At 45.2% G+C, this 18,714-nt stretch overlaps 1 protein-coding gene across 6 annotated transcripts in view; it reads right to left on the bottom strand.

Moving 5' to 3' along the window:
- Window positions 1-1,704: 1,704 nt before the first annotated feature.
- The window catches only part of LOC106573152 (DEP domain-containing mTOR-interacting protein), a 61,128-nt gene continuing 44,118 nt past the window's right edge, over window positions 1,705-18,714 (bottom strand). For all 6 annotated transcript variants that reach the window (XM_045696667.1, XM_045696670.1, XM_045696659.1 and 3 more), the window contains 3 exons: window positions 14,658-14,728; window positions 10,766-10,870; window positions 1,705-6,275 (listed from right to left, as the gene is read on the bottom strand). In XM_045696667.1, the coding sequence (XP_045552623.1) occupies window positions 6,147-6,275; window positions 10,766-10,870; window positions 14,658-14,728 (305 nt within the window). In that variant the 3' untranslated portion in view covers window positions 1,705-6,146. The remainder of the gene's footprint in view (window positions 6,276-10,765; window positions 10,871-14,657; window positions 14,729-18,714) is intronic.

Here is an 18,714-nt window from a genome sequence, read left to right as displayed (position 1 = left end):
TCTCAACCACATTGTTGTCTTTGTGGGAAACCAACAGTGCATCTGCATATAGGAAAATGTCACATGTAGAGGCAGATTTCAGATAATTTATATACAATACAAATAAAAGTGGACCCAGCACAATCCCTTAGTACCGCGCAGTTCAAGATTTGGGGTTTAGACAGGGTCCCATCCACATCCACCATCTGTTTTCTTCCTTGCAGGTAAGAGCTGACCCATTTTACTGCTGAGTTGTTAAAGCCCGTGACTCTTAGTTTGATTAACAGAATCTCATGATCCACTGTATCCAACGTCTTTTGGAGATCTAACATAACCATTCCACACAATTTCCCTCCGTCTACTTCCTTCCTTATGTGGTCAGTCAGATATAGTAGGCAGATGTCAGTGGAATGGGATTTCCTGAAGCCAGATTGGAACTCATATAATAGGTTATGTAAGGAAATATAACTGTCAATCTGCTTGAACAATCTTTTCCATGACCCTGAATCAGGATTGAGACAGGCCAATAGTTTCCATGATCCAACTTATTCCCTTTTTTTATATAAAGGAATGACCCTTGCAAGTTTTAGTTCACTGGGAAAACACCCAAGTTCAATAGATTCTCAATGTGAGTTACACAGGGGGTGATCATTACCGCAGCATCCTTTAGAAATCTGGCAGGAATGTTGTCAAGGCCAGTCCCTTTGGAATGGTCAAGTTCTTTCAGCCTGTCTAGCACACTCTAGCACCCTCAGCAACACCTCCCCCATTGGCATTTCTATCTTTTCTATAAATGTTCTAACCTTGTATTGCTACCACTGTATCGTCAAATGAGTTTCAGAGGTAGTCAGAATATGAATGTCATCTGTTACTAGCAAATGATTGATTTCATGAACCTTGTTTCTTAAGCTACATATATTACCGTGGGTTATTTTGAGCACTTTTCTTCTGGGAAGCTTACTTGGTTTCATTGCTTTACTGGGAAGCTTAGCAGCAGTAGATGTGTTCATGTTATTTATGCTGGTGAAGGGTGAGCTGCTCACAGTGGACTTCCTCCTAGGGGACATCGGCTCAGTGCTAACAGTATAAATCTGGTTCATAGGCACATGATTACTGCATACAATAGCTGTAGGATCAGTAGAGGCATTCAGGGCAGTTAAAGGGACATAAATTAGGTTACTTATATTGTGTCTACTGACGCCCCTGGTGTAATGTACAATTACTGAAGCATTATGACAACTCTGCGTCACAATGGTAGGGATTAACCAGTCATTGTTTCCCTTTAATAAGGGACTGATTTAGACCGGAGATGAGACGCCAGTAATTGTTCCACTCTAATCAGAGACTGATTTAGATCTGGGACACCAGTCATTGTTCCACTCTAATAAGGGACTGATTTAGATCTGAGACACCAGTCATTGTTCCACTCTAATAAGGGACTGATTTAGATCTGAGACACCAGTCATTGTTCCCCTCTAATCAGAGACTGATTTAGATCTGGGACACCAGGTGGGTGCAGTTAATGTTTAGGTAGAACAGAAAAGCAGCAGGTTCCAGACCTCGTCGGGTCAGAGTTGAATACACCTGATATAAAGACCAAGTGGTCCATCTGAGAGTGGGCCTTAGTTTGGGAATATTTACTAATCATTAATTAATACATGATTAGTTAGGTCATTTCACCAAACTTTAACAGGAAGTATGCTGCCATAAATAAGTAAAGACATATTTTGAACCAAACCAGTATGTTTATTTAAACACATGAACTTTACATTTGAACTTTACATATGAACTGTATGCCTTTAGCTGCATTGCACAACAGACGTGATACCATATGTGAGCTTATTTATTCTCATTGTCCTGACATTCATTTATCCACACAATGTATTTTATCAAATGTATGTACACAACCTGCTATTAAAGCCTTTACACTCTGGGCTCACGCAGTGACTATATCATCTAGATCATTAAATCTACATAGATTATTAATGAACATAAGGATCTGTAGATTAATGAATCCCTTTAAATGAGCTGCTGACTGGTAAAAATAAACTGATTTTTATTTTTATCAAAAAGTCATTGATTCATTACCATGAGTAAAACCTGCTAGGAAGCAGAGAGTACGTGGCAGGTTGTAGCTCTATCCGTTCTGTCGTCAGTCTATGTGCTGTTCAGATCTCGGTTGCGTCTCAAATGGCATTCTATTCCCTATATAGTGATATAACCCCCCACTGGGCCCTGGTCAAAAGTAGTGCACTACCATTTGGAACGCAGACCTTGTGTATCAAGAGAACACTGATTGTCAAGAAATAAAAGATGATCAGTCTGTAAAATAAGCAGCAGAAGGTTAGTATAGTAAGACAGATCAGGAAGAGGATTGCATAGTGAACCCTTTATGGATAACAGAAGATATTCAAATATTAGATGACTAGCAGCAAAATCAAAAGTTATTAAGGCAAATGTTTCAAGATTATAACTTGGCACATTAAAAGTCCAATAATGACTGGATTTCCAGCTCTTTCTGGTCATTGTGTCCGTTTAAAGCACACAGGTGTTAATACATGATGAGCATTTTTATAAGTCTGATAAGACATTATAAAAGGCTCATGCTAATAACAAGTTATCATGCATTTTAACCTGGATGCTTTCAGTAAAGTGTAACCCAAAACAGCTTTAGTATAAAATGACTCATCGTAATGTGCATTTCTCTAAGTTCTTGCTTAACAAACAACACAAGCCTTTCCTTGTATGACAGAACCAATAATTAATTACAGAACAACAGTGAAACTACGTGGAGGAGTAGAAATGGGTAAAAATATATACCAGAAAACCTCATGCAATGCAGCCATTCACCCAATCACTGATGTCTAATGTTCTTAGTGAGAGCAGCCATTCACCCAATCACTGATGTCTAATGTTCTTAGTGAGAGCTAACCAATGATATTGTATCAGTCCTGAAAAACGAACCCTGGATTGTAAGCAAGCATTTCATACACTTACATAGTTTCTTGAATTATGCATTTCGTTGCTTTACACATTTAACCACATTATTAAAAAAGGGACAGAATCCTAGCTTGTCAAAGTGACTGTTGTTTTCCAAATAAAAAAAACCAAACCTATGATTTGAGGCTTGACATTATGGTAAATAACAACACCGCATATTGAAGAAAGGTGAACATGAAGAACATAGAGCTTGTACTGCTATTTTTTTATTATTAAATCTTACAATGAATCTAGGCTACTTTATCTGACCAGGAAGTGATGTCATAAGACAACAGTTGACCTGGTACACTGAACTACAGATGATTCTGTTATCATACAGTTATTAAATACTGCCATAGATTGTTTTTCTCATGCCATCAATAGTTCTTCTACTTTAAATTCACAGCTAGCTACCGAAATAAAACCCTTTTTCCTTCTTAAATACAAGTAGATCGGGTCTGATGGCAAATAAAATGGGTTGCTAATTCTTAATACGTTTATGTTTCAGGATGGTACAGTATTGTGACGTCTTAACACATTAACAATTTGACATTTTAACTAGAAAACAAACTGATGCAAACAGTTATTTTCATATTTAAAGTGCCTTAGTCAGCCTAAATCCATACATAGATCTACATTAAATATATATGTTAACATATCCATATATTATAGAATTTACGGTAGTGCAGAACATGCCACTTTTGAAAGACTAGGGACTATAGTGGATATACGACATTAACATTCGGCTAACGGTAACAGGTGGGTGTCGTCATAGGCCTCAATGCCGGTGCTAGAAAAACGGACTCATCACGGTCATTACACATTATAAATCTTAGAAAACTATGCAAACCACCCCATTTATATCACTACGAGCAGTTTCCCTGGACTAAAAAGCTCTTTCAACAGAGACTCTCCATTCAGCTTGCTTTCTAGTCTAAGACTAGGCAAAAAGCATGTCTGGGAAAGGGGCCTGATGGGTAATGGTTTGTTGTGTCATGACAGAGTGAAGGTAGTTGTTAGTAGCACAAGCTTTTTGTCTACATACTGAGTCATATCCTTTATGTGGTAATTATAACCATGATATTCAGCCCTACAGACAGTAGAACGGAACCATCCAGTCAAGTGTTACCTCATTAACTAGCTAGTAGCTACCTACTTTGTCTTCAAGGGACGGTTTCCCGAACAAAGAATAATCTTGGACTTAAAAAAAAAAAAAACACTTTCAAATGGAGATTATCCATTGATTTAGACTTTTTAGTCCAGGATTTGTTGTCCGGGAAACTCGCCCTAAGTGTACTGGGAAAAGACACATCATTGACAACAATTAGTCCTGCATAAACATGAACATTATTCAACCCTGTTTGCTTGGTTAAACGAAGGCCAACTTCACACAACTACCACAATGTATAGTGAGTGATCTATACACAACTACACAGTGTAACCAGGTTGGTATCTGTGTTACACACCCAAATAGCTGTGGATTAGTTGGACGTGGTTTGCATTATCATGTGGCGCAGCGGATTGAACAGTCACTTGCTAATGCTTCACACTCCTGTCCCGAATGATATGCTGTCTGTCTCCTTCCGGTCTGTCCCGAATGATATGCTGTCTGTCTCCTTCAGGTCTGTCCCGGATGATATGCTGTCTGTCTCCTTCAGGTCTGTCCTGGATGATATGCTGTCTGTCTCCTTCAGGTCTGTCCTGGATGATATGCTGTCTGTCTCCTTCAGGTCTGTCTTGAACTTCACATCTCGTCCTGGGATGGAGAAAGACAGATCTAGACAGGTCCAGAAGTGTCTCTCCCCACACAGCTTCATACATGGGTAGGTAGTACCATCAATACATAAAGAAACCCAGCCCAGCCCACAGGAGACCGTGAGAACCCAGAAGGGGACAGCAGAGCACAGCTCCCTAATCATGGAGCAGGGGGCTGTTATGTTATCAGGGTCCATCTGCCGTCTCAACATCAACTAGACAGATGAGACAGGAGGACAATAACAAGATGTGTGTATCTAACAGAGTAGCTAATGTCCCCTCTCTTCTCCAAGCAGTTCTATTGGAGGCCTACAGAGGGAAGCAGTGTCCAATAGGAAAGAGACAGTGGGTGGTGGCTGGCAGAGCTTGACTGAGTCTTTCCTAGAGTTAGAAGCCCAGAGAGAGAGTTTCCCATAGAGTTAGAAGCCCAGAGAGAGTTTCCCCATAGAGTTAGAAGCCCAGAGAGAGAGTTTCCCATAGAGTTAGAAGCCCAGAGAGAGTTTCCCCATAGAGTTAGAAGCCCAGAGAGAGTTTCCCATAGAGTTAGAAGCCCAGAGAGAGTTTCCCATAGAGTTAGAAGCCCAGAGAGAGTTTCCCCATAGAGTTAGAAGCCCAGAGAGAGTTTCCCCATAGAGTTAGAAGCCCAGAGAGAGTTTCCCCATAGAGTTAGAAGCCCAGAGAGAGTTTCCCCATAGAGTTAGAAGCCCAGAGAGAGTTTCCCCATAGAGTTAGAAGCCCAGAGAGAGTTTCCCATAGAGTTAGAAGCCCAGAGAGAGTTTCCCATAGAGTTAGAAGCCCAGAGAGAGTTTCCCATAGAGTTAGAAGCCCAGAGAGAGTTTCCCATAGAGTTAGAAGCCCAGAGAGAGTTTCCCATAGAGTTAGAAGCCCAGAGAGAGTTTCCCCATAGAGTTAGAAGCCCAGAGAGAGTTTCCCCATAGAGTTAGAAGCCCAGAGAGAGTTTCCCCATAGAGTTAGAAGCCCAGAGAGAGTTTCCCCATAGAGTTAGAAGCCCAGAGAGAGTTTCCCCATAGAGTTAGAAGCCCAGAGAGAGTTTCCCATAGAGTTAGAAGCCCAGAGAGAGTTTCCCATAGAGTTAGAAGCCCAGAGAGAGTTTCCCATAGAGTTAGAAGCCCAGAGAGAGTTTCCCATAGAGTTAGAAGCCCAGAGAGAGAGTTTCCCCATAGAGTTAGAAGCCCAGAGAGAGTTTCCCCATAGAGTTAGAAGCCCAGAGAGAGTTTCCCATAGAGTTAGAAGCCCAGAGAGAGTTTCCCCATAGAGTTAGAAGCCCAGAGAGAGTTTCCCCATAGAGTTAGAAGCTCAGAGAGTTTCCCATAGAGTTCCATAAAGGCACTTCTATCTCTATGGTGCCTTTAGGGTCTGCCTTGGGTCTACTCTGCTCAGCCACGCCCCCTGCCACGTGATAGCCTGCCTCTTCAGTAATCTGCTTCCTCCATGACTTCCATGACAACGGTCCTGGGCCCGGTCAGGATGAGGTTACTGACTGTCCTGTAGTCCAGAGACAGCACGTTTAGCCCGTTGACCGAGATCACAAACTGACACACCTAGAGGGAGAGGAACAGAGGAGTTAGCCATGTCTACACATGCATTTCTCTATGGGAGAAACACAGAGAAAGGGAGAGGAGAGTTAGCTCTCGATGGGAGAAACACAGAGAAAGGGAGAGGAGAGTTAGCTCTCGATGGGAGAAACACAGAGAAAGGGAGAGGAGAGTTAGCTCTCGATGGGAGAAACACAGAGAAAGGGAGAGGAGAGTTAGCTCTCGATGGGAGAAACACAGAGAAAGGGAGAGGAGAGTTAGCTCTCGATGGGAGAAACACAGAGAAAGGGAGAGGAGAGTTAGCTCTCGATGGGAGAAACACAGAGAAAGGGAGAGGAGAGTTAGCTCTCGATGGGAGAAACACAGAGAAAGGGAGAGGAGAGTTAGCTCTCGATGGGAGAAACACAGAGAAAGGGAGAGGAGAGTTAGCTCTCGATGGGAGAAACACAGAGAAAGGGAGAGGAGAGTTAGCTCTCGATGGGAGAAACACAGAGAAAGGGAGAGGAGAGTTAGCTCTCGATGGGAGAAACACAGAGAAAGGGAGAGGAGAGTTAGCTCTCGATGGGAGAAACACAGAGAAAGGGAGAGGAGAGTTAGCTCTCGATGGGAGAAACACAGAGAAAGGGAGAGGAGAGTTAGCTCTCGATGGGAGAAACACAGAGAAAGGGAGAGGAGAGTTAGCTCAGTTATGGACTAAACAGAAACACACCTTTCTAATTTTGATTGCTGACTCACTATTGCAACAGTCAGTGTGTTGGCAAAAACAAACATGTTTTAGGACTGTTTGGCAACATGGTTCTATGGCTGCCACATGACAGGTCATTGAGTCAACTTCGCCCTTATTTCATGTAGTGAAGGAATTCTAGAGCATCCCCTCGCTGCAATTTACATCAAAACACAATCCCTTATTTTTCTTGGCAACGGGTCAACCATTACCCAGAGGGCCCCAGTCACTCAGGAGTTAATACTCCTAGAAAAGGGCACTTGAGGATTTCTAAGAAAAAGCTTTTGTTAACTGTTTCATGGCCAGGCTGTGGCTGAAATGAATGAGATACTGGATCTTAGGCTGCAGAGAATTTGTAGAGAAGGAGCCATGTTAAACTGCAGGGTATAAGTCATTGTTCTGCGTTACCACTGCTGCAGGGTATAAGTCATTGTTCTGCGTTACCACTGCTGCAGGGTATAAGTCATTGTTCTGCGTTACCACTGCTGCAGGGTATAAGTCATTGTTCTGCGTTACCACTGCTGCAGGGTATAAGTCATTGTTCTGCGTTACCACTGCTGCAGGGTATAAGTCATTGTTCTGCGTTACCACTGCTGCAGGGTATAAGTCATTGTTCTGTGTTACCACTGCTGCAGGGTATAAGTCATTGTTCTGTGTTACCACTGCTGCAGGGTATAAGTCATTGTTCTGTGTTACCACTGCTGCAGGGTATAAGTCATTGTTCTGCGTTACCACTGCTGCAGGGTATAAGTCATTGTTCTGTGTTACCACTGCTGCAGGGTATAAGTCATTGTTCTGTGTTACCACTGCTGCAGGGTATAAGTCATTGTTCTGCGTTACCACTGCTGCAGGGTATAAGTCATTGTTCTGCGTTACCACTGCTGCAGGGTATAAGTCATTGTTCTGCGTTACCACTGCTGCAGGGTATAAGTCATTGTTCTGCGTTACCACTGCTACAGGGTATAAGTCATTGTTCTGTGTTACCACTGCTGCAGGGTATAAGTCATTGTTCTGTGTTACCACTGCTGCAGGGTATAAGTCATTGTTCTGCGTTACCACTGCTGCAGGGTATAAGTCATTGTTCTGTGTTATATTTTTCTTTACCAATCACTCCAGATGATTGGAGACGGATAGAAGAACATTTGACAGGTGACTCAAGCAGATTAATTCAGCCGTACTCTAAATGTTACTATACTGGGACTAGGATTAAGATATCCTACATTTGAGATGTTTATCCAGGTGGTTTACAGCATGAAACTTCTGCTTTTAAATGCATGTTCATCTTGTACCTGCTGAATCTGTTTAGCTAAATGTCTCCGAGTCTCAGCAGACCTCTACCGTTGTGGCCCGAGTCTCAGCAGACCTCTACCGTTGTGGCCCGAGTCTCAGCAGACCTCTACCGTTGTGGCCCGAGTCTCAGCAGACCTCTACCGTTGTGGCCCGAGTCTCAGCAGACCTCTACCGTTGTGGCCCGAGTCTCAGCAGACCTCTACCGTTGTGGGCCCGAGTCTCAGCAGACCTCTACGTCTCCTGTTGGGGCCCGAGTCTCAGCAGACCTCTACCGTTGGGGCCCGAGTCTCAGCAGACCTCTACCGTTGGGGCCCGAGTCTCAGCAGACCTCTACCGTTGGGGCCCGAGTCTCAGCAGACCTCTACCGTTGGGGCCCGAGTCTCAGCAGACCTCTACCGCGTTGTGGCCCGAGTCTCAGCAGACCTCTACGCGTTGTGGCCCGAGTCTCAGCAGACCTCTACCGTTGTGGCCCGAGTCTCAGCAGACCTCTACCGTTGTGGCCCGAGTCTCAGCAGACCTCTACCGTTGTGGCCCGAGTCTCAGCAGACCTCTACCGTTGTGGCCCGAGTCTCAGCAGACCTCTACTGTCTCCTGTTGTGGTCCGAGTCTCAGCAGACCTCTACTGTCTCCTGTTGTGGTCCGAGTCTCAGCAGACCTCTACTGTCTCCTGTTGTGGTCCGAGTCTCAGCAGACCTCTACTGTCTCCTGTTGTGGTCCGAGTCTCAGCAGACCTCTACTGTCTCCTGTTGTGGTCTGTGTCTCAGCAGACCTCTACTGTCTCCTGTTGTGGTTCGAGTCTCAGCAGACCTCTACTGTCTCCTGTTGTGGTCCGAGTCTCAGCAGACCTCTACTGTCTCCTGTTGTGGTCCGAGTCTCAGCAGACCTCTACTGTCTCCTGTTGTGGTCCGAGTCTCAGCAGACCTCTACTGTCTCCTGTTGTGGTCCGAGTCTCAGCAGACCTCTACTGTCTCCTGTTGTGGTGTCTGATTATATGCATTACATGGCTGTGGTTGCCATGACGGAGATGTTCTGCCTCAACTCTGGCAACGTTAGACCAACATTATAAAACTGCCGCACTAGCAACGGTAGACGTAACATTTGGAAGCAGTGAGTCAACTGTCATTATCTCCTTCCAAAGGTCCCCATAGAATGAGTGTTTATGGGCCACTTCAAGAGCTGTGACTCGCTTTTAGTGCCATACCGAGTGGATAGCCACTGTTTAAGAGGCAGCAGCATGTGATCAACGTGAGAGTCAGAGCCTGTTTTACCACAGAGGAAAGGCAGGCAGAAAATGCAAGGCTTCAGTCAGAGCCTGTTTTACCACAGAGGAAAGGCAGGCAGTAAACGCAAGGCTTCAGTCAGAGCCTGTTTTACCACAGAGGAAAGGCAGACAGTAAACACAAGGCTTCAGTCAGAGCCTGTTTTACCACAGAGGAAAGGCAGGCAGTAAACGCAAGGCTTCAGTCAGAGCCTGTTTTACCACAGAGGAAAGGCAGGCAGTAAACGCAAGGCTTCAGTCAGAGCCTGTTTTACCACAGAGGAAAGGCAGGCAGTAAACGCAAGGCTTCAGTCAGAGCCTGTTTTACCACAGAGGAAAGGCAGGCAGTAAACGCAAGTCTTCAGACTGTCTGACCAACATGGCTTATATAAGAAGCATCAACAACCATGCAGAGAGAACAGCATTTAGTGTTGCGTAACTGACTTGCCTGTGTCCAGAATATCACAGTATTCCCTATGTAGTGCACTACGTTTGAACAGGGCCCATAGGTCTATGGTCTAAAGTAGTGCACTACATAGGGCGCCATTTGGGACACAACCCTTGGCTGCACAGATCCGTTATTACTGCATCAGCTTGATTTCTATGGGATGGAGCCAGCTCTGCTCTCGACTTAGAGGAGATGAGGGGAAGGGGGAGAGAGGAGAGGAGATGAGGAGAAAGGGAGGGGAAGGGGGCGAGAGGAGAGGAGATGAGGAGAAAGGGGAGCGGAGGGAGAAACATAGCACATGTTTTTTAAGGTGATAAAATGTGACATAAGTGATACTATATCTTCCATATTGATAACAGCTTTTTTTTTTACTAAAGTTATTTTAGCTACGGCTCCTTTGTCTTAGTTCACTTCTCTCCTCCCCCTTCCTTCTGCTCTGCTCTCCTCCCCCTTTCTCCCCCTCTCCCTGTTCCCCTTCTCCCTGTTCCCCTCCCTCACTCACTCCTTCCCCTGGTCTCTCTCCTCACCCTGCCCCTCTCTTCCACATCTCTCCTCTCCTGAACCCTCTCTCACTTCTTCTCCTGCCCCCTCTCCTCACCCTGCCCCCTCTCTCCTCCCTCACTAATTCCCTTGGCCGCTCTCCCTTCCTCCCCCACATCCCGCCTCCCCTCCCCATTGTTTAGGTCAGTGCTCTCTACTCCCAGCTGGCAGTGGAGTATGTGTGTGTGTGCCATGGTGCGTGTGATGGTATGTGTATGAGTGTGTGTGTTACATACCTTCATTCCAGCTGCAGCTGCGGGACCACTGGGGTCGACAGCCTGGATGTGGCAGGGCTTACTGCCCCGCACCACGAAGCCCCAGCCCACTGCATCCCCCACGATCTGAGGAGGCAGTCAAGTTCAAGTCAAAATGTATTTAAAAGAGCATAAAAGCAAAGTAGAGAGCTAGAAACAACAGGGGCTGGCACCGTGCTACAGGGGCTGGCACCGTGCTACAGGGGCTGGCACCGTGCTACAGGGGCTGGCACCGTGCTACAGGGGCATGACATGAGATGCAACAACAGTGTTGTAGGATGATTTTGATGTTTCATCATTCTCTAAAATGTATCTGTCAGGAACTGTAATGTTTGTTATGCAGAAGTAACATGAAGTGTTGTTTTTAACTGTGTTGTGTGTGTGTGTGTTCGGCGCGTGTCTGTTCTGTGTGTGTGTGTGTTCATGTATATTACTATCCTCGTGGATACTGGAATTCCCCAAAAGTAGGGGACATTTCCTGCACCCCCACGAGGACAGAGGCTATTTTAGGGTTAGGGGTTAGGCTTACAGTAAGGATTATGGAAATACATGTTTTTGTTCCCCACAAGGATAGTAAACCACTGTATGCTGTGTGTGTGTGTGTGTGTGTGTGTTTGCGCGTGCTGTAACATAGCCCTTATCAGAGCTCTCTCATGAGGCTTCCAAGAATCTACACAGACAAGCATTCCATTTCAGAACACAAGAGGGTCATCTAAGGCAGAGCCCAGAGCCAATCCAGTCAGTCTGTTAGGAGTGATTATGTCCCACCCAGTCTAATATGAACTGGTATCAGTAGTGTATTCAGCCTGGTTCCCTGGTGAATATCAGACCCAGTAAGGGGGAGAATCCTCTGGATCAGACCATGCAGACCAGAGACTTTTCCACAGTGTGTGTGGGATGTGGCCATGCCATCTTCCGGTGACAGTAGAATGTTTGTGCGTGTGTGTGGTTTTGGGTGGCAAAGGGAGGGTTTAATTACTGGAAACTTTACCAGTAAACTACCATTATGTTGTAACGTAAGGATTTATAAAAAATATCACAGGAGAAAGTAAAAACCTACAGTGCCTTCAGAAAGTATTCACACCTCTTGATTTATTACACATTTTGTTGTGTTACAGCCTGGATTAAAACGGAATTCAATTGAGATTTGGTGTCACTGGCCTACAAACAATACCCCATAACGTCAAAGTGGAATTATGTTTTTAAACATTTTTACAAATTAATAAAAAAATGAAAAGCTGAATGTCTTGCATCAATAAGTATTCAACACCTTTGTTATGGGAAGCTTAAATAAGTTCAGGAGTAAAAATGTGCTTAACAAGTTGCATGGACTCACTCTGTGCAATAAGTGTTTAACATGCGTTTTGAATGACTACCTCATCTCTGTACCCCACACATACAGATAATTGTAAGGTCCCTCAGTTGAGCAGTGAATTTCAAAAACAGATTCAACCACAGGCCAGGGAAAAGCGGAGAAAAAAAATGTCCAGAATACAAAGCGTTATGTTTGGGCCAAATCCAACACCACACGTCACTGAGTACCACTCTTCATATTTTCAAGCATGGTGGTGACTGCATCATGTTATGGGTATGCTGGTTATCGGCAAGGACGAGGGAGTATTGTTTTTTTAGGGTAAAAATAAATGGTATAAAGCTAAGCACAGGCAAAATCTTAGAGGAAAACCTGGTTCAGTCTGCTTTCCAACAGACACTGGGAGATGAATTCACCTTTCAGCAGGACAATAACCTAAAATATAAGGCCAAATATACACTGGAGTTGGTTACCAAGACGACATTGAATGTTCCTGAGTGGCCTAGTTAGTTTTGACTTAAATTGGCATGAAAATCTATGGCAAGACTTGAAAATATCTGTCTAGCAATGATCAACAACCAACCTGACAGAGCTGAAATGGGAAAATATTGTACAATCCAGGTGTGGAAAGCTCTTAGAGACTTACCCAGAAAGACTCACAGCTGTAAATCGCTGTCAAAGGTGAACTCTTATGTAAATTAGATATTGCTGTATTTCATTTTCACTAAATTTGCAAAAATGTCTAAAAACATATTTTCGCTTTGTCATGATGGGGTATTGTGTGTAGATGGGCGAGAAAAACACTACTTAATCTATTTTGAATTCAGGCTGTAACAACATTTGAATAAGGCAATTATTTCTGAAGGCATTGTATATATACAGGGTCAGTTCAGTACCATATTAACAATGTGCAGGGATACTGGAGTGATAGAGGTAGATATGTATATGGGTAAGGTGACTAGGCAACAGAATATATGATAAACAGAGTATTAGCAGTGTAAATGATGATTGTATGTGCCTGTGTGTGTGTGTGTGTGTGTGTGTGTAGAGTCAGTCTGCTGGCTTGGGGATAGAGTCCGGGTTATCAGTCTGCTGGCTTGGGGATAGAGTCCGGGTTATCAGTGTGCTGGCTTGGGGATAGAGTCCGGGTTATCAGTGTGCTGGCTTGGGGATAGAGTCCGGGTTATCAGTGTGCTGGCTTGGGGATAGAGTCCGGGTTATCAGTGTGCTGGCTTGGGGATAGAGTCCGGGTTATCAGTGTGCTGGCTTGGGGATAGAGTCCGGGTTATCAGTGTGCTGGCTTGGGGATAGAGTCCGGGTTATCAGTGTGCTGGCTTGGGGATAGAGTCCGGGTTATCAGTGTGCTGGCTTGGGGATAGAGTCCGGGTTATCAGTGTGCTGGCTTGGGGATAGAGTCCGGGTTATCAGTGTGCTGGCTTGGGGATAGAGTCCGGGTTATCAGTGTGCTGGCTTGGGGATAGAGGCCGGGTTATCAGTGTGCTGGCTTGGGGATAGAGGCCGGGTTATCAGTGTGCTGGCTTGGGGATAGAGGCCGGGTTATCAGTGTGCTGGCTTGGGGATAGAAGCCGGGTTATCAGTGTGCTGGCTTGGGGATAGAAGCCGGGTTATCAGTCTGATGGCTTGGGGATAGAAGCCGGGTTATCAGTCTGATGGCTTGGGGATAGAAGCCGGGTTATCAGTCTGATGGCTTGGGGATAGAAGCCGGGTTATCAGTCTGATGGCTTGGGGATAGAAGCTGGTTATCAGTCTGATGGCTTGGGGATAGAAGCTGGTTATCAGTCTGCTGGCTTGGGGATAGAAGCCGGGTTATCAGTCTGATGGCTTGGGGATAGAAGCTGGTTATCAGTCTGATGGCTTGGGGATAGAAGCCGGGTTATCAGTCTGCTGGCTTGGGGATAGAAGCCGGGTTATCAGTCTGCTGGCTTAGGGATAGAGGCTGGTTATCAGTCTGATGGCTTGGGGATAGAAGCTGGTTATCAGTCTGATGGCTTGGGAATAGAAGCTGGTTATCAGTCTGATGGCTTGGGGATAGAGGCTGGTTATCAGTCTGATGGCTTGGGGATAGAGGCTGGTTATCAGTCTGATGGCTTGGGGATAGAAGCTGGTTATCAGTCTGATGGCTTGGGGATAGAGGCTGGTTATCAGTCTGATGGCTTGGGGATAGAAGCTGGTTATCAGTCTGATGGCTTGGGGATAGAGGCTGGTTTATCAGTCTGATGGCTTGGGGATAGAAGCTGGTTATCAGTCTGATGGCTTGGGGATAGAAGCTGGTTATCAGTCTGATGGCTTGGGGATAGAAGCTGGTTATCAGTCTGATGGCTTGGGGATAGAAGCTGGTTATCAGTCTGATGGCTTGGGGATAGAAGCTGTTCAGGAACCTGCTGGTGTCAGACTTGGCACTGGTAACACTTGCCGTGCGGAAGCAGAGAGAACAGTCTATGGCATGTCATTACATTCATTACCCTCCTCACCTCCTGTGTGTGTGTGTGTGTGTGTGTGTGTGTGTGTGTGTGTGTGTGTGTGTGTGTGTGTCTGACGTACTGTGAATGTCTTCTTTATGTAAGGGCCTCCTGGGGTCTGCAGCTCCTCAGGACTCACTTGTCTCTTCAACACTGCAAGGTAAACACACTGTAAGTACTGAACACACACACACACACACACACACACACACGAGTTGGGGAGGATAATGAATGTAATAAGACACACACACACACGCTGCAGAACATTCCTCCTGCAGCAGTAGCTATAGTCTCATCATGCTGTCCTGTGTGCAGGAGGAGAACAACATGGCTACTGTTGAACATTCCTCCTGCAGCAGTAGCTGTAGTCTCATGTTGTCCTGTGTGCAGGAGGAGGACAACATGGCTACTTTTATTTAAAAGGAACAGAGAAAAGCATGCAGTGACATGACTGTGCCTCGAGGGACACAATTTCCCTGCTTCTTAGAGCTGGTTTTAAGACATTCAGTGTGTGTGTAGTAGTATAGTACTGTTGAGGATGTGAATACAGGTAGCTACTGTATACTTAGTATAGTACTGTTGAGGATGTGAATACAGGTAGCTACTGTACACTTAGTATAGTACTGTTGAGGATGTGAATACAGGTAGCTACTGTATACTTAGTATAGTACTGTTGAGGATGTGAATACAGGTAGCTACTGTATACTTAGTATAGTACTGTTGAGGATGTGAATACAGGTAGCTACTGTATACTTAGTATAGTACTGTTGAGGATGTGAATACAGGTAGCTACTGTATACTTAGTATAGTACTGTTGAGGATGTGAATACAGGTAGCTACTGTATACTTAGTATAGTACTGTTGAGGATGTGAATACAGGTAGCTACTGTATACTTAGTATAGTACTGTTGAGGATGTGAATACAGGTAGCTACTGTATACTTAGTATAGTACTGTTGAGGATGTGAATACAGGTAGCTACTGTATACTTAGTATAGTACTGTTGAGGATATGAATACAGGTAGCTACTGTATACTTAGTATAGTACTGTCAAGGATATGAATGTACAGTGCATTTGGAAAGTATTTAGACCTTCCCTTTTTCCGGATTTTGTTACGTTACAGCCTTATTCTAAATTGTTTGTTTTCCTCATCAATATACACACAATACCCCATAATGACAATGCAAAAACAGGTTTTTAGAAAATTTTACAAATGGATAAAAATATGTAAATATCACATTTCCAGTATTCAGACATTTTAAATCAGTACTTTGTTGAAGCACCTTTGGCAGCGATTACAGCCTCGAGTGTTCTTGGGTATGACGCTACAAGCTTGGCACACCTGTATTTGGGGAGTTTCTCCCATTTTTCTCTGCAGATCCTCAAGCTCTGTCAGGTTGGATGGGGAGTGTCGCTGCACAGTTATTTTCAGTTCTCTCCGGAGATGTTCGATCGGGTTCAAGTCCGGGCTCTGGCTGGGCCACTCAAGGACATTCAGAGACTTGTCCCGAATCCACTCCTGCTTTGTTTTGGCTATGTGCTTAGGGTCGTTGTCCTGTTGGAAGGTGAACCTTCGCCCCAGTCTGAGCGCTTGAGCAGGTTTTCATCAAGGATCTCTCTGTACATCCGTTCATCTTTCCCTTGATCTTGACTGGTCTCCCAGTCCCTGCTGCTGAAAAACATCCCCCCAGCATAATGCTGCCACCACCATGCTTCACCGTAGGGATGGTTCCAGGTTTCCTCCGGACGTGATGCTTGGCGTTCAGGCCAAAGAGTTCAATCTTGGTTTCATCAGACCAGATTAACTGCAAGCGGGCTGTCATGTGCCTTTTACAGACAGAGCTTCTGTCTAGCCACTCTACCATAAAAGGCCTGATTGGTGGAGAGCTGCAGAGATGGTTCTCCCATCTCCACAGAGGAACTCTGGAGCTCTGTCAGAGTTACCATCTGGTTCTTGGTCACCTCCCTGACCAAGGCCCTTCTCCCCTGATTGCTCAGTTTGGCCAGGTGGCCAGCTCTAAGAAGGGTCTTGGTAGTTCCAAACTTCTTTCATTTAAGAATGATGGAGGCCACTGTGTTCTTGGGGACCTTCAATGCTGCAGAAATGTTTTGGTACCCTTCCCCAGATCTGTTCCTTGAAACAATCCTGTCTCGGAGCTATACGGACAATTCCTTCGACCTCATGGCTTGGTTTTTGCTCTGACATGCACTGTCAACTGTAGGACATTTATTTAGACAGGTGTGTGCCTTTCCAAATCATGTCCAATCAATTGAATTTACCACAGGTGGACTCCAATCAAGTTGTAGAAACATCTCAAGGATGATCAATGGAAACAGGATGCACCTGAGCTCAACTGAGTCTCATAGCAAAGGTCTGCAAACTTATGTAAAAAAGTTATGTTGTTTTTAATACATTTGTAAAAAATTAATTAAGGGGTATTGTATGTTGATTGATGAGAGAAAAAAAAACGATGTAATCCATTTTAGAATAAGGCTGCAACGTAACAAAATGTGGAAAAGGTTAAGGGGTCTGAATACTTCCTGAAGTCACTGTAGGTAGCTACTGTTCACTGAGTATAGATGAACTCTTTCAACCCTTATAACCGACGTCCGGCTTTCAAACTCAAACCAGTTCTCTTGCCCACCCACAATTCCTTGTTTTGGTGGTAGCAGCACTGAGTCAGTATGAAAGGGTTACTCTCTTCCTAGAGAGTGACTCACTAACATTGACCTCAGGTAACCCCTGGACACTGCAGTGATGTAGATTCTCTTCCACCCCACAGCTGGAATACAGGAAGAGAAGAGCTGTGTTCAGGGAGGCCATAGCCATAGAAATACAATTACAAGAACGGCCTCCCTACTCAAGTCAATGAGGCCATGATGAGTGATCTGGGACCACTAATGTAATCTACAGGCTTAAGCCTCTCACAACTCTCGCCAAACAGACGTTACGCGATCCCTCTCGCCAAACAGACGGGATCCCTCTCGCCAAACAGACGGGATCCCTCTCGCCAAACAGACGGGATCCCTCTCGCCAAACAGACGGGATCCCTCTCGCCAAACAGACGGGATCCCTCTCGCCAAACAGACGGGATCCCTCTCGCCAAACAGACGGGATCCCTCTCAACACTCATTTACATGACATTGAGTCATTTAGCAGACACTCTTATCCAGATCGACGTACAGTTAGTGCATTCATCTTCAGATAGCTAGGTGAGACAACCACATATCACAGTACGTACATTTCCCCCCCAAAAAGTATGTTTGTTTTGTCAAGTGTTGTCAATCACACTTTAATCACATACATTTCCTCAGCGTCTATTTAAATCACCAAGGCTCATCTATAGCTGTAGAGGAAAAATAGCAGTTCTTGTCAGACTTCTCGGGGCAGGAAGTTGAGAGCAGCTGCCTGCATGGCTCACCCTCACCTTCCAGTGTTTGGGACTTACTTACTGAGAAAACCCACTTCCCATCTTTTCCAAGAATCTGATTCAAAGACTTCCTGTGTATTCCAGAACAATTGTATACAGCCTCTCTCTGGCCTTCCAGCTCCTCTCCTCCATACAGCTGCTGACCGTTTAAAACTCCTTTAAAAATGGACAACAGAGAGAGAGAACACCGGCATCAACCTTTTTCTCTGCATTGTGAAAAGTTAGTAATTCACCAAGAAGGCTGAGGAGTTGAGAGGATCAGAGTTAAACTAAATCACATCTGCTTTAGTTTATGTAATCACTTTAGTAAGCTTTAGTAGCTAGTCTAAATATACATGCCACCCTCCATGTGCCAGTGTGACTTGGTTGTAAAAGAGTAATCAGATATGATTAAAAACGTCCATGTTGTGAATGAACAGTGTGAATAATCAGTGTATTGTTCTGGGTCAAAGCCTGTGTCCCGGTGTAAGGCAGTGACAAGGTCTTTTTATTCCAGCTGTTCCAAACAGTTGGGGCCACGGCAGAGACCCCCCCGCTCAGTTGGGGCCACGGCAGAGACCCCCCCCGCTCCGTTGGGGCCGCGGCAGAGACCCCCCCGCTCCGTTGGGGCCGCGGCAGAGACCCCCCCCGGCTCCGTTGGGGCCGCGACAGAGACCCCCCCCCGCTCCGTTATGGCCGCGGCAGAGACCCCCCGCTCCGTTATGGCCG

This window comes from Salmo salar, chromosome ssa02 (genome assembly GCF_905237065.1).
Source record: "Salmo salar chromosome ssa02, Ssal_v3.1, whole genome shotgun sequence".
NCBI lineage: Eukaryota > Metazoa > Chordata > Actinopteri > Salmoniformes > Salmonidae > Salmo > Salmo salar.
This window is presented reverse-complemented; position numbering and strand designations above follow the sequence as displayed.